This window comes from Ruditapes philippinarum, unplaced genomic scaffold (assembly GCF_026571515.1).
Source record: "Ruditapes philippinarum isolate M1 unplaced genomic scaffold, ASM2657151v2 ctg790_1_1_1_1, whole genome shotgun sequence".
Classification (NCBI taxonomy): domain Eukaryota; kingdom Metazoa; phylum Mollusca; class Bivalvia; order Venerida; family Veneridae; genus Ruditapes; species Ruditapes philippinarum.
Window position 1 is genome coordinate 57,590 of NW_026859737.1, and position 14,738 is coordinate 72,327.

Consider the following 14,738-nt stretch of genomic DNA (forward strand, 5'->3'; position numbering starts at 1 on the left):
ACCATCATAACTAATAAACCGCGAATGATTTAACATTATAGCGAGATACAGACATAGCTAAACGAATAGCCGTGGGCGAGAGTAGATCCATGGATCGTCATAGTAAAATTGTCAATTTACGGCAGCAGTCAGCATAAAGCTAGACAAAGTACAATCTTATGTTCATTTCACAAAACAATGAATATAAATAATTTAAATTTAAACTGTTCTCGACAACAATCTTTTGAAGATCTAAATCTGAATTGACTAAGAAAACTTCTCTGTCCATATAATATCCTGCTTGATTCAGTGTTCCATGTTCCCACCAAAGACATCAAGAACAAATCCGCTTCAATCGTGGAAAATATCAACAAAATTGCTGCTTATAGGGCACACAGAAAATCACCGACGTCTTATCGATTCATATCTAGAAGATATTACTATCGATTGCTGTTTTGATCAGCGATTTTTTCCATTTTTTTTTCAACAATTCATTTCTTCCATTGTTACAACATTCGACGCCAGCGTTAAAAGGATATGACGTAGATACAGTACCTACGTCATAACCAGGGAAGGGTATAAGTTGTTCCCCAAATAACAGAGACTATTCTATAGAAATAGTCATCAATATTAGAAACCGTGCGTTAAACTTACTATTTTGTTTTCGTTTGACTTGCTATCCAGAAATTGCTTCTTTTACTTACTTCACATCGACAAAGAACGTTTTTACTTTACAGATCTTTCAACAAGATTTTATATGGACTTCTACGGTAATAGGTGTCAATATTATTCTTGGTTTAGTGTTTTTACATGTTTTAGTGAAGGAAGAACACTTATTTTTATTCATTTTTGTACAAAATTATACCGACTCATGTGAATTAGTGAAGCTGAATATGAAATTTTCACACAATAGTCTCGAAAACCATAAAACGTAGGACAACTGCTATTGATATTTAAAGAAAGTTAACTTGCATATGATAGGTTTGGTCTAGTTTTGATTAAGGAAACGATCATCACCTAAATTTATAAAAAAATAATGAACTTACCGAGGCTCAGAAGTCGCCATTATTCTACAAAGTCACGTGATTCTCCACGTGGTACCCATGGACAGAATTGGAAAAAAACAACTGTATTTGTCCTGCCATTGTAACGTATTGTAACTTTTTTAATAACGTATTGTAACATTTTAAAGACATAACAAATATCTAATAATCCCTGGCAAATGATAGCATGTACATTGTATATCAAAGTACAAATCCAGATACAGAAAGACTTCCCGCTCTGGGCGGATATTTCTACAACTGTTCAACAAAGTAACTTATCTAGAAAGTCATAATTATTATGAATTTAGATTAAACAAAGCATGATGAAAGAAGAAATCTATTTTACTATATTCAAAATGATGTGATTTAAGTTCTATGTCTGGCAATATAACAAGTGCATTTCTGCAAAGTTCAGACTAATTGATGTTTTCTGAAAATTTATTGCTCATAAAACTCCCCTTAAAAGACATTACCGTCTGGCTATCTGGAAAGCCTACACGCAAATGAAATTAACTTTCCACGACAATGAATATTTTAGCTTAAAAACTTTCTTAGATAACAATACATCATTGCTATGCAATAATTTTAAAAATTGCAGATTTAATTTTGCTGACATGTTGTGTCCTTGTGAAAAGTTTACTTTGATCAGTTTGTTTCCATGGAAATGTAGTTATACAGAGCGCTTTCATGAGCAGATGTTTGACAATGCCTTATAACTGACTGTTAGGCAAATGCGCGGAGATTAGTTACACACTCATCAACTGAACCAACTCAAATTACAATTAGGTCGTTCCGGCAAGACATCGTACATTGGTGATTTATGCTCTGCGCATTTAAAGGAACTCAACCGAAGTCAAAAGCCTAAAAATATAACATCTTATTTTTACATACATCAACTTGCACACTGAAAACAGATAGATATGCAAAAGTTAATTAAGAAGCATACATGGAAACAAAATCGTATTTTGTGCTATTCCTGGTCCAATGTGAGTGAAAAGCGTTGCAACGCTTCGTAATTGTGTGTCATTTTTTACAATTTGAATTCTGAAAAAAAGGTTGTGAGCGAACGATCAGCATTAAATTGAGTATTAATCTTGAAAAGTATCTCCAGTCTCATTTTGTCAAAAGAAACGTCAGTAGGGTCCCTTTAATAAACAGCCGGAATATTTATGAAATGCACAATTCATACACCATGCAAATACATAGCATGAGTGACATTCTTCTCGAGAAGACACTTGTATAATCGGCCTGTAGAGACTACAAATGTGCATTTACTGCTCTGTGTTATTGAAATTTGGTTATACAAGTAAGAAATCTTTCATGTTTTAAAATTACTCTTGAGAGAAAGGGATTTAACTAACTACTCTGTTAGAGCAGTACATCCAGACACTTGCAGAATCATGATCACACAGACACTTGCAGAAATCATGATCACACAGACGATTGCAGAAATCATGATCACACAGACGCTTGCAGAAATCATGATCACACAGACACTTGCAGAAATCATGATTAAAAAATAAGAATGTATATCGCTTTTTGATGAATCAGGCGTCTTAAAGTGCATTTTGGCGGACAAAAAGCCGAAAATTTATTATTTAATTCAAGAGCCTTGATCGGTATATACCGGAATACGACATTTAGTGTGGTGTCTAACACTTTTTTTCAGTCTCAGTCGAAAGAAAGTGATACCAGTTTTTGAACAATCTCCGCTTATTTCACGTGCATATTAACGTCTCGCCAATCTATAGAATTACATTTACTGTGATTGCCATTAATGAAATAGAACTAACTACATATATCAACCAGTATAGTAATTGACATGCAATAGTGTGTATGCTGCCGGGGGATAAAATTAATTGGCGTCAGTGAATGACAGCTACGTGGAACAAACTTACATTGACCTATTATTCCCTTTCACTAAAACATTTACATTTTATACTAATATATATACTTATACTTTCATTATAGTTTCTCCATGGTTATAACCAACAAAAGGGGTCGCCATGATGTTCACATAACAACGTATAACATAATGTAGTATAACCAACTAAAAGAACAGCTAGTGGATACAATAATTATTTTATCTTGTATAATAGTTTTGAAAACAACAAGCAACTGTTATAGTACTACATGCTTGATTATATAGTTTTCCCAAATAAAAATTCAAAGGAACTCCATTAATTACTTTTTTACTAGTCGTGTCAGGAAACATATTTTTTCGAGACTGATGTTCCATTTAATGTAGGACTATTCAAATAACATGTGTACATAATTTCTGATCATTCTGTCACTGAATAATTACAGAATATTTATTCTAATTGTGGAAAATATCCCAACATTGACTCTAAATCGACCTAAGAAAAGCACAAAAAATACGATTGATTTTCAATATATTTCTAAGTTTATTTTCTAATTATCTTTTGCAATTCTTTCTGTTTTAAGTTCCCCAATTGATCCACATAAGAAATTTAAATTTTATGTTTTCAGGCTTTTGGACCTCAGTCGAGTTCCTTTAATTCAATACAGTTATTGTACGACTGCAACGTTAATTTTCATTGGATAGTCGTATGGTGTATATATTATTTATGAACTGTGGGCACATTTATGAAATAATACCTATTTTTTAATTAATCAAAGATAAGATTTTTCTCGCAGAGTTAACACTTTGACAGGTTATAGTTGTTGTTTGCTGCAGGACCCTAGCCAACCGTTTATAATGGTTCATATAGCATTTTAAATTCCATTTAAACTACGAACGTTATATCAAAGTGTATTGGCAAAACGCCGACCTATTCAGAATGGCGGGCAATTATATGCATGTATGGATGATATGAAGAAATCACCATCGAACACTAGGTTTCTTTCCCTTTTAATTTATTTCATCTGGGATTTTACTTTATGGTTTCTATGAATCATAATGTCCTATATCGATTGTTCATAGTTTAAGGTTTGTTTATATTTAGCATTATTTAGACAACTGAAGGGCAATCATGCAAAATAGAAGAGGTTCATGAATATCAATTTAACATATAATGACAAAACGTTCAACAAAAATCAAAATAATAAACTACAAACCCAGTTCAACTGATGATTTGTAAACCAGTCTTTCTCGTCCATCTTCTCCGGTGTCTTCGTTGAAAATGCTACGCGTAGAGCCCACAACGATATGACGAACATTACAATAGACATAACCGGAAGTGCAATAAACAAAGATCGATGGCTCTGATCGTCTTTGTGCCAGTTCAAGCCGCAGGCAGTACCAGACGATTCGATGGTGTAGCTGAAATTCAAAAGCATTCAATGACAAGGATATTTCACAATAATACTTAGCACACCTATAAATAAGTATGTCCAACAACTTTGTTACCATTTTGAAAAGAAAATAGGAGTTCGACATATGTCTTATTTGTCTTCCAAGAATGATAGGGTGAGCTTACTTTGCAAGTACTATGCACGTACTAGGGAAATAGCAATGACACTGACGTTGTGGATGTACAATCCCCCGGAAATGAACTGCCTGATGATGAAATCCCCGCTAAAAGACTCAACAAAAAATAGTTCCTGATATTTTGGCGCCAAAAAAATTCCCGAGCATTCGCCTAGTGTTACTTGGACAGAAGATTAAAGCTTGGCTAATTAACCTTGACTAATTAACCTTGCTGTCCCCTCCCACTGCCCCGGAAATCGGAGCAGGCTTATAATTTACTAAAAATGAAAATAAGTAATTTAAACGGAAATACCTGTTCCAACCTAAAACCGGCGAAATGGCGATTCCAAAACTGTATATCCAACCAATGGCACACATGATAAGTGAGCGGCTACTCATGTCATCTGAAAATACAAACATAGCATTGTACACGGACTTGAAAACAGCTTTTACCAACTATTAAATTTTTTTCTTGAATGTTATTGGGCGTATTTAAAGTTATCAAGACTTTTGAAGTATTCGTATGAGCTGTTTATTTTTGACGTGTAAATTAATTGTGTTCATAAAATCTTAAGCATTTTTTTTATCATATAAAAATGTTCAAGATTCAAAGTAATTTTAAGACACGTGTATGAAGAGAAAATTTAAGCATAATTCTTATTTTAAAAAAAAACAGAATATAAAAGGTGAGACGACGAGTAAATTAAATTTGAACTGCGGTTAGAAGTTGTTCTTCTATAGTGACCTTAATGTTACCTAAATAATTTGATAAGCCGTTGGCGAGATCTTTCCAAAACGAACAAATGTAATACACGACCAAAACATTTGACCCTTTGAATACAATAACCACAATAAGAATGATAAATTTGGCTAATCACTTAAGACTGAAATCTAGATAATTGTTATACGAGTACATGTAGTTCATATGATCAGTGTCATCTCCTCAATGAATTTTAAACAAGTGAGTTTTAAAAACCACTTTGTTCCACGGATAACCATTTAAAAATATGTATATTTAACAATATTAGATCTAATCAAGATGCATTACTAAACGTAAACGTACGGTTGTGTTTCGGGAGACCTGTAGTTAATTTTTCAGGGATGGTGATGCCGAATGAAACCACACGGTCGAAGTATAATTAAAATATCACTTGAAAACACTTCGTTTTGTTTGTTTAATGTTGCTGCTGTTTTAAAGAGCTATATATATAAGGTGTGTTATTGGTTTTATCTTCCTCATAGAATCCTATATTTCATGTACTGGCTGACAAAATGATTTTTTTCCATTACACCACTATCAGCAAGAACAATACGATGTACAATTGACATCACTGCAATGTCGTGCTATCAGGTGAGACCACCATAGTGGTAGTTTTATTTCAGAATATTTATGTTCAAATCCGTACAAGCAATAACGAAAGGGCCAATGTCGAGGCAAGCCAAATCCGTTAGATATAGTTGAGTCGTGTCATGACAAAATCAACATTGTTTGCGACCAGCATGGATCCAGACCAACCTGCACATCTGTGCCGTCTGATCAGGATCCATGCTGTTCGCTTACAAAACCTATTACAAGTACAAACTGATAGCGAACAGCATGGATCCTGATCAGACTGCGCGGATGCACAGGCTGGTCTGGATCCATGCTGGTCGCAAACCCACTATGTTGGTTTTGTCATGACACGGTTCATTTAATATGGGAAGGGAAAGTGGGGGATATGGGTAAAATTCAAGTTCATATCATACTTACATATATTGAGAAGAGAGGAACTAAAGTAACGTTGTAGACAAAGTAACCCAGCAAACGTCACCGCACCCATGCCACCTGTATAGGTCAGTGCCCCATAGAATTGACATCCAATATCACCAAACAGCCACCTAGTAAAAAAGGTGTTTTAAACTTATTAAAGTAAATTATAATCAGTTTATTTCCCAGTTCATTGACGAAAAGTCCGAGCAAATCCTTTAATTTTTATTGCGAGTTAACAACAGAATAGTTATTGGTGCATGGAAGGAAGAAATAACTTAAGTAGATTGTAACTTTAGTCAGTTTTACAACAAATATAATAAGCCTATCTACATAGGCCCTAGAAAACACGTGCTTTACATGGGTAGGGTAATATGTTGCGTTTCTTTTGTTTGTTTGTTTGTTTGTTTGTTCGTCCTTCCGTACATTCGTCCGTACATTCATTCATTCATTCATTCATGCATGCATGCATACATTCATTCAGTCAGTCAATCTTTCATTCATTCATTCTTTCATTTATATATTTATCTATTTATTCATTCATTCATGTTTTAACCACTATTTTAATTAAGCTATGTTTTCAGTTTATGGGACGATATACATAGGTTACATTTTTATTATCACATATTGAATTACAGCTACATGAAAATCTAGCTCCAAAGAACTGTTTGTGTGAAAAACATTATATGCAATGAATCCATCTTTATCGAGCATTAAGTCCAAGATCTACGTATATAATAACAAATTTATGTTTTTCCCAAGACATATGTCATTCTTATGTACCCAGACATTATGCAGATACCTTGATTTTGCAAAGAATGATATGTCGCCTATGGGCAAAAAATGATTGATACGAATATGTTTCGGTGCGAATACGAAATCGTCATAATTACCTCCCTGCAAACGCTGAAGATCCGGAAAGCGGGATACCAGCAACAATCAGTAGGTTTGAAATTGCAAACTGTATATGCAGCTTGGATCGGCAACCAGACAAGACATTTTCTCCTCGAAGGATTGAAATTATCAGAATGTTTCCGAGTATTCCAAGGAAGCCTGAAAGAAAAGGATGTCACTTCATTTAGTTTATACAGAATTTATTTTATCCAACTGTGTAGGATGGTATTACCTTATAAACATATCCTCGAATCCGTTCCTGCAACCAACAGGTACTGAGCAATAAGTATAAAGAAACAACGTCTTGCCCCTGACGGCGATTAGAGGGCTTTGGTAACATGGTAAAATGTCATAGAACAGAAAGAATCAAGTAGTCTTTGATGATTTGAGGTTGTGTTGTTTTTTTTTTGTTTGTGTGTTTTTTTTTGTTTTGTTTTTTTGTTTGTTCTTTTTTAATCAGCTATTGAAATCAAAATGGTCAATTTAAGATATGAATTATGGTAAAGGCAAAGACGATACCGTTTTACTTATTCAAACATAATATCATGAATCGTAATGAGTCACGAAAACAAACGAGTCACGGAAACTAACGAAAAGAATTAACCACTCTCTGCAGGTCGGTATTCCAACATAATATATAGGAACTGTATGTAAACATGTTAAAGATTTCTCGTTTTCTTGTCACAAAATAATTATGTGGTAGGGAGAAAGCTGGAATATATTTCTTTCTTTGAGAAAAAATACGTCAGAAATGTATATTTCTAACTTATTATTCCAAAACTTGAGAGAAATCATTAGGCCTTGAAAGCATAGCGTGTTTTTGTCAAATATTTCAGGCAGGAAATTTCTTTGAACTAAGTCAAAAGAAGAAATGCTATTTATCTTTGTAATGTTTCACATTAAGAGCTGTTATCTGGAAACACTATAATGGGATAACAGTTTGTCTGAAAAGATCTATCACTTCAAGGAACGTCGGACGAATTTTTTTTTGCACTCCTAAAAGGAAGTTTGTACAATCAAATATTGATGTAAATATGAAACAGAAAGAAAAACGATACACTGTAAAGATATGAAAGATTCCATGTCAATAGTAAAGAATTAATATTTGATATAAATACAATATTCAAGTGAAAATAAAAACCATCTCTTCAGGCAATAGTGTATATTTATTTGGAGCAATTTATAACAATATTTGTGCAAACAAAATCTCTTATATTTTTTATAGAATACAGATCAGCCGAATAGTCATTTAACTTTGTAATTATATCGACAAAAACATGTGCACGTATATTTTCCCTCATAGCTCGCGGCACTCGAAAGTGATGTCAAAAATAAAACATATTGAAAATGTGTCGTGATTGTTGAACAATTTTGAAAAAAATTGTCATTTATTTTAACTTCTTTATGATTTATTTATTATTATGTAAGTTAGTGTGATAATTTTACAGTCAATGGACCCCATTGGAAATAAGCTTTTAGCTTTATTGGCAATCCTAGAGTTACATAGAACATACTCATTAATTAATCTTATAATTAGTTTTGTTGTATTTATGTGTGTTTTTACATATGCAAATTGATATATGTGATAACATTGTATGTGTTTATGTTTATTCCCTGAATAAATCAATACGATGTTCAAATAAACCTAATACATTTTCTTATACAACAGTTACTGTTATGTCTAGCATATGTAATTAAATACAAGTATTATTTGAATTGTCCAAGACAGTGCAGTGTCGGCAGGGTACTTCTATTTGAAAGATCATAACTTTATTTGCACAAAAAGTTGTTACTCCCTTGTTTGTTTGTTTTTTTTGTTTGTTTTTTTTTTTTTTTTTTTTTTTTTGTTTTTTTGTTTTTTTGTTGATGTTTTATTATTATGTGATAAAGTTAATGTTATGGCTCTTGTTATTTATTCCTATTGGCTATACCTTTATAACACGATCATTCTTTCTGCCTACATGATTAGGTAGATTCTGAAATTGATGATTATGTTAGACAATTTTACGGACTTTTGGGACATTCTTGCAGAAATGCGAGCCAAATGTTGTTCTGTTCCACTATAGCACACATTCTCCCCGACCTTTATTTTGTAAGCGTATGAAAAATATAGGCCAACTTTTACCAAATTATGTCGCTTGATTCTTGAAATACTTTATATCCATGTTCTGATTTTTTTTTTAAATGACATCTGTCCCGATTTTCTCTACTCCTAAATACCCAAAATTTAGGAATCATGACGTCATTTACGAAAATCATTAGTTACATTATTTATTTTTCACCACGATTTTCTTCATCATCATAACAATAAAAATAGGCCCGTTCAACACCATCGTCATAATCATCATTATTATCTTCTCCCTCATACCATCATTGTCGTCGTCATCATCATCATCATCATCATCATCATCATCATCATCGTCATCGTCATCGTCGTCGTCGTCGTCGTCGTCATCATCATCATCATCATCATCATAATCATCATCATCATCATCATCATCATCATCATCATCATCATCATCATCATCATCATTAACATCATCATCATCATCTTCATCATCATCATTAATATTACACTATCTTCTTAAGTCAGTAGCAACATTATTATCATACTCATTTCTTTTTAGCTCGTTTGTTATCATTTCTAAAGCATTATCATTTTTAACATTATCTTTATTATCAACAGTATAAACAATATTGTTGTCAGGCCTTAACATTAGCGGTGGTCCGTTGGTCCGAGACCACCTGATTTTGGCAAGGACCACCTAATTTTAAAATGCACTGGTCCGTCGGACCACTTAAATTTTCTGGTTTGTGCAAGGCTCATTTGGGAGAATGGCGACTTGGTCAAAAACATGTTATATATATTTTGTTTAAAACCATTTGTCCTATGAACATGTATATGGTTCATTAATAGATTAATCTGATAAGTTAAAGAAGGTCTTAAATCATCAATAACTTTCATTTTAAGTCGCTAAAATTTTGTCTATGCAAGTTAAAAGAGTTAAGAATTTGTGATATTAAGCTAGGTACAAATTGCATTCAAATGATGCTAGTAATGATGCATCGTCGGATTACCACGGTGGAACCTTTAATATTTATGTTATGTTACATGTTAATCACACATGGGTATCCGACGATGGTAATTATGATATTGTATGGGATACCGTATGAACTTTCAATTTCATATACATGAATAATGGCAGCAAACTAAAGGAACTTGAGAAATACATCAAGTTATTTGCTAGTTATTTTAACTTTTTAACGCTAAGAGATCCATTTCTTCCAGAGTTAAAATTACTTTTTTTAAAATGTTTAATAAAAGGTTAAAAATACTCAATGTAAAAAATAAATATCAACCAACAAGCAACGGGGCGGTAAAAATTCTGTATTCATAATAAATCTGTGAGACAAATAAGCTAAACTATAGTTATATATAAAGGTGTTTTTATTCTTTATCCTTTAAAAATTTCCTTGTTTTAAGATAATTTATTAGTTTTTATTAAAATGTTAATCTATAAAAGATACATGTAATTATCATGATTATAAGACGTACCACGTATCAGCAATGTATATTTGAATAACAGTAAGAAAAAAACCCAGACACAAATGGTTTCACTATTCCCTAACTTGAGTTGAGACAGAAATCACTTCAATATATAAGTTAACACAAATAAGAGCCCTGTTGTGTATTTTTGAATGAGCTATGAAAAAAACAAAAACAAATAACTTCACGACAGAATACCTACTAACTTGCTCTCAGGTAAAAATATATATCTAAAATGTCTGTTTTCTTTAAAGGTTAATAATACATCTTTGTCATCAATTATAAGCATACTTTTTTCTAAACTTACAGTAAACTGATATAGTAATTGACCACTTGACTTCTGGAAGGACCACCTTAATTTCAAATCTAGTGGTCCGGCTTACCACCTGATAAAAAAGTTAGTGTCGAGGCCTGGTTGTTACTTATAGTAGTGGTGTTGCCTTCGTTTTTGTTATTGACGGAGATGATAATTATTCTTCCCATATTATTTTCATTATTATTATCACAATTATCACTTGTGAACATATGTATCAACAGGGACGGTGTATTTGTTCGTTCGTTTGTTTACATTAACTGAAGAACTAAAATAACAATTACATCGTAGGAAAAACCAAATAAATGTGTGCCACGGGTATTCTATAAATTGGTTATTTTCTCGTGAAATGACATTCCTGTAAACATATATTCAAATTAAGTCTATAAGTGCTATTTATAATTAGATTATCAGACTGGAATCAATACACTGATGTATTATCATCTTTGTGCAATTTTGACTGGTTGTTTTACCCTTACCGTGCCATATTTTAAATGTTCTTGTCAAACTTATTATCTAGACAGAACTAGTCATCATTTTTTGTAATAATCAAAATATGTATTGGGTTGAATAGCAACACTGCAGGCCATGATCGGACGGCAGGGATATTTGTTTGTTTGTTTGTTTGTTTATTTATTTGCTTATTTGTTTGTTTGTTCGTTTTTTCGTTCGTTCGTTCGTTCATTCTTTATTCATTCATTCATTCATTTATCATTCACTCGTTTGTTTGTTCGTTCGTCCGTTCGTTCGTTCCTTCGTTCCTTCCTTCCATCATTCCTTCATTCATTCTTTAATTCATTTATTAATTAATTTATTTTTTATTTGTATATTGTTATTTATTTATCTATTCATTCATTCATTCATTCATTCACTCATTCATTCATTCATTTCTTTATTTATTTATTTATTTATCTATTTATTTATTCATTCATTCATTTTTGTATATCATTTATTTATTTATTTATCTATCTATCTATTTATATATTCAATAATTCATTTATGTATATTATTTATTTATTTATTTATTTATTTATTTATTCATTCATTCATTCATTCATTCTTTCTTTCTTTCTTTCTTTCTTTCTTTCTTTAATTAATTTATTTATTTATTTATTTATGTTTTTATTTATTTATTTATTTATTTATTTATTTATCTATTTATTTATTTATTTATTTATTTATTTATATATTTATTCATTCATTTATTTATATATTTATTCATCTATGTATATTATTTATTTATTTATTTATTTATTTATTTATTTATTTATTTATTTATTTATTTATTTATTTATTTATTTATTTATTTATTCATTCATTCATTCATTCATTCATTCATTCGTTTTTGTCTATTTTTGAATGTCGAGCTGGGATGTGAAGCTGGCTAGACATTCAGCACAACTTTCGGCTCGACATTCGTTTTTGTCTATTTTTATGACAACCTGGGATCTGAAGCTGGCTGATATTCATCATAACATTTAGATCGACATTCATTTATTGCAACATTCATTTATTGTCTTCTTGTTAAATGTCGAGCTTGGATGCGGAACTGGCCAGACATTTCGCACAACATTCAGCTCGACATTCGTTTCCTGTCCTCTTTCTTGATTTAAAGCTAGCTTTTATCAGAAATACATTTTGCAGATACATATTTATGGACAGTGTTGGTAAATGTAAGATACATGATCATATATTACATACCTAGATATTGCAGATAAGTAATTTTTGTCCTAGAACAATTTATTAACATTCTTAAAATGTATGCTCATACTAAATCACTTAGACCTCTTTCAGCAACTTATCTTTTTCAAGAAATAACTTATAAGAATATATTATACATTTTATAAAGTGTTCATTCTTTTTATCTTTTTTATCAATATTTAAAATACTTATGGAAAATGTTCTCGTTGTAGACCAATCCAATTTAAATGAACTAATATTTTATTCGCCAGACACTTGCCCAATTTTAATGTTATTCAACTTACATGTTCAATAAATTCAAGATTGAACCTACACTCGTCCGATATCCTTTATTTTTAAAGCGGAAAGTTTGAGAGGAAATAACTAAAGCTCACCACTTAAAAGATATAACACTCCAACAGCTCTATGACCACTCATAGTTAAGTCCGTGATTGGTGGTGAAGCCATGCCCCTTCCTTACAAGAATGTTCACACTCTAAACAAATTATGTCCAAGACTTACTTTGTAAATAATGTCCTTGCAAAATTTGTGAACGAAAAGCACCCTGTTACAATTCCGTGTACCGTGTCAAACATACTTAAAGCTATTGACTGAATCTTTTTTCTTCTTCTGTTTTCAGTTTAAAAGTCAGATGTATTACATAATTAGTGAATAACGTTCTCTTGATGATCGGACGTCAACGAGCAACGATGATTGTGTTACGGTTATATGGAAGATAATGGCTGCCAAAATTACATTCTGTTTTCTTATATTGTAAACTGCAGATTCTATACGGCTTTCATTAACACTGACGCACATATGGTATTAACAACAGTTTGGTTCCTTTAAAGCCCTATCTATGCCTCTCCTTTTCAAAATACAATAATTATTACTATGTAACACGTGGTCTAGTATTTATACTGGCGTTATATCATAGAATAATACAATTATTACACTATTATCACACATAATTACACTATACAACAATACAATATTGGGTGATTTTGAAGCTGTTATTTTGTATTTTGTGAAGCTGTTATTATCGACCCAATTTATCTCAATTCAAATTCTATCTCATCAGTAATACATTCTTACGAATATCTACATTAAAAATCCTTTTACATAAATCAAAGGCATTGCAAGAGACTTATTTAACATTCTGAAATTCCAAAAGAAAGTCATTAAAATGTTAATTAACTTATATTAGTTTACTTTTAATTTAACATGGGCAAAATATGTCTAAAGTGGACATCCGCCAAAGATTGCCTTTCTCAAGTGCTATCACAGGACCATCCCCATGCCAGAGATTGGCAATTCCTGAGCATCGGCAGCAGCTTATTAACATAAAAATGCATAGAGAGGCGCGTGTCACAACCAGACAAAACCCGGTGAAAGATGACCCTGACCATCATAAAATCTCATCCTTTCAAAGGTTAATAATCGTCTGACACATTATTATGGTATTCCTTAGTTTACTAAGAAAACTTATTGATATTATTTAATCATTAATAGGCTAATAGATTTTTTTTTGTCTTTATATTAATGTGTTTTACAAAGTTCTGACAAGTAATATAAAAAATTATATACGATAGAAACATGTAATTAAAATAAAAAGAACTACAATATTATCTAGTAAATGGATACAGTTAAAATACTTCTCTCCCTTCATACAGAAAAAGTTAAAAACCTTATTTACAAGATAAAAATTTTATTAAAAAATAAAAATAGGAAAAAGATTATTAACTATAGCACTAAAGGCAGCGTGTTTTGAAGCAGACTTTTGTCGAACATTTCACAGTATTGGAGATGTTGAGTATAATTATAACAGTTTAACCCTGTCTGAAAATAAATCAAAAGTGTTACTAATTCCCTTATTTTCATAAACAAATGTTCACGGATTTCATGTCACCATAGCAACGCAGTTGTCAGGCGTGAAAATTCGAATTTTTAGACAAAAATTATAGTTGTTATCTAAGTCATATTTATATTGTTTTAACATGTCAATTACTTTGGAAAATGTTGGTTTTTTTTCCTTCACAATAATTGTATTAGCTAATTGTGCCTTTACGCAGAATAAAATGTGTTGCTTTTTGTTGGGTTTGAGT

At 31.6% G+C, this 14,738-nt stretch overlaps 1 protein-coding gene across 2 annotated transcripts in view; it reads right to left on the minus strand.

Moving 5' to 3' along the window:
* Positions 1-14,738, minus strand: part of LOC132757728 (visual pigment-like receptor peropsin) — a 30,775-nt gene that overhangs the window by 7,878 nt on the left and 8,159 nt on the right. The window contains exons 1-5 of one of the 2 annotated variants that reach the window (XM_060749102.1): positions 13,029-13,176; positions 7,093-7,252; positions 6,203-6,330; positions 4,766-4,856; positions 4,101-4,305 (exon numbers count right to left, since the gene is read on the minus strand). In XM_060749102.1, the coding sequence (XP_060605085.1) occupies positions 4,101-4,305; positions 4,766-4,856; positions 6,203-6,330; positions 7,093-7,252; positions 13,029-13,101 (657 nt within the window). In that variant the 5' untranslated portion in view covers positions 13,102-13,176. Of the gene's footprint in view, positions 1-4,100; positions 4,306-4,765; positions 4,857-6,202; positions 6,331-7,092; positions 7,253-13,028; positions 13,177-14,738 lie in introns of those variants that run through there. The other variant, XM_060749101.1, reaches the window with a different exon arrangement.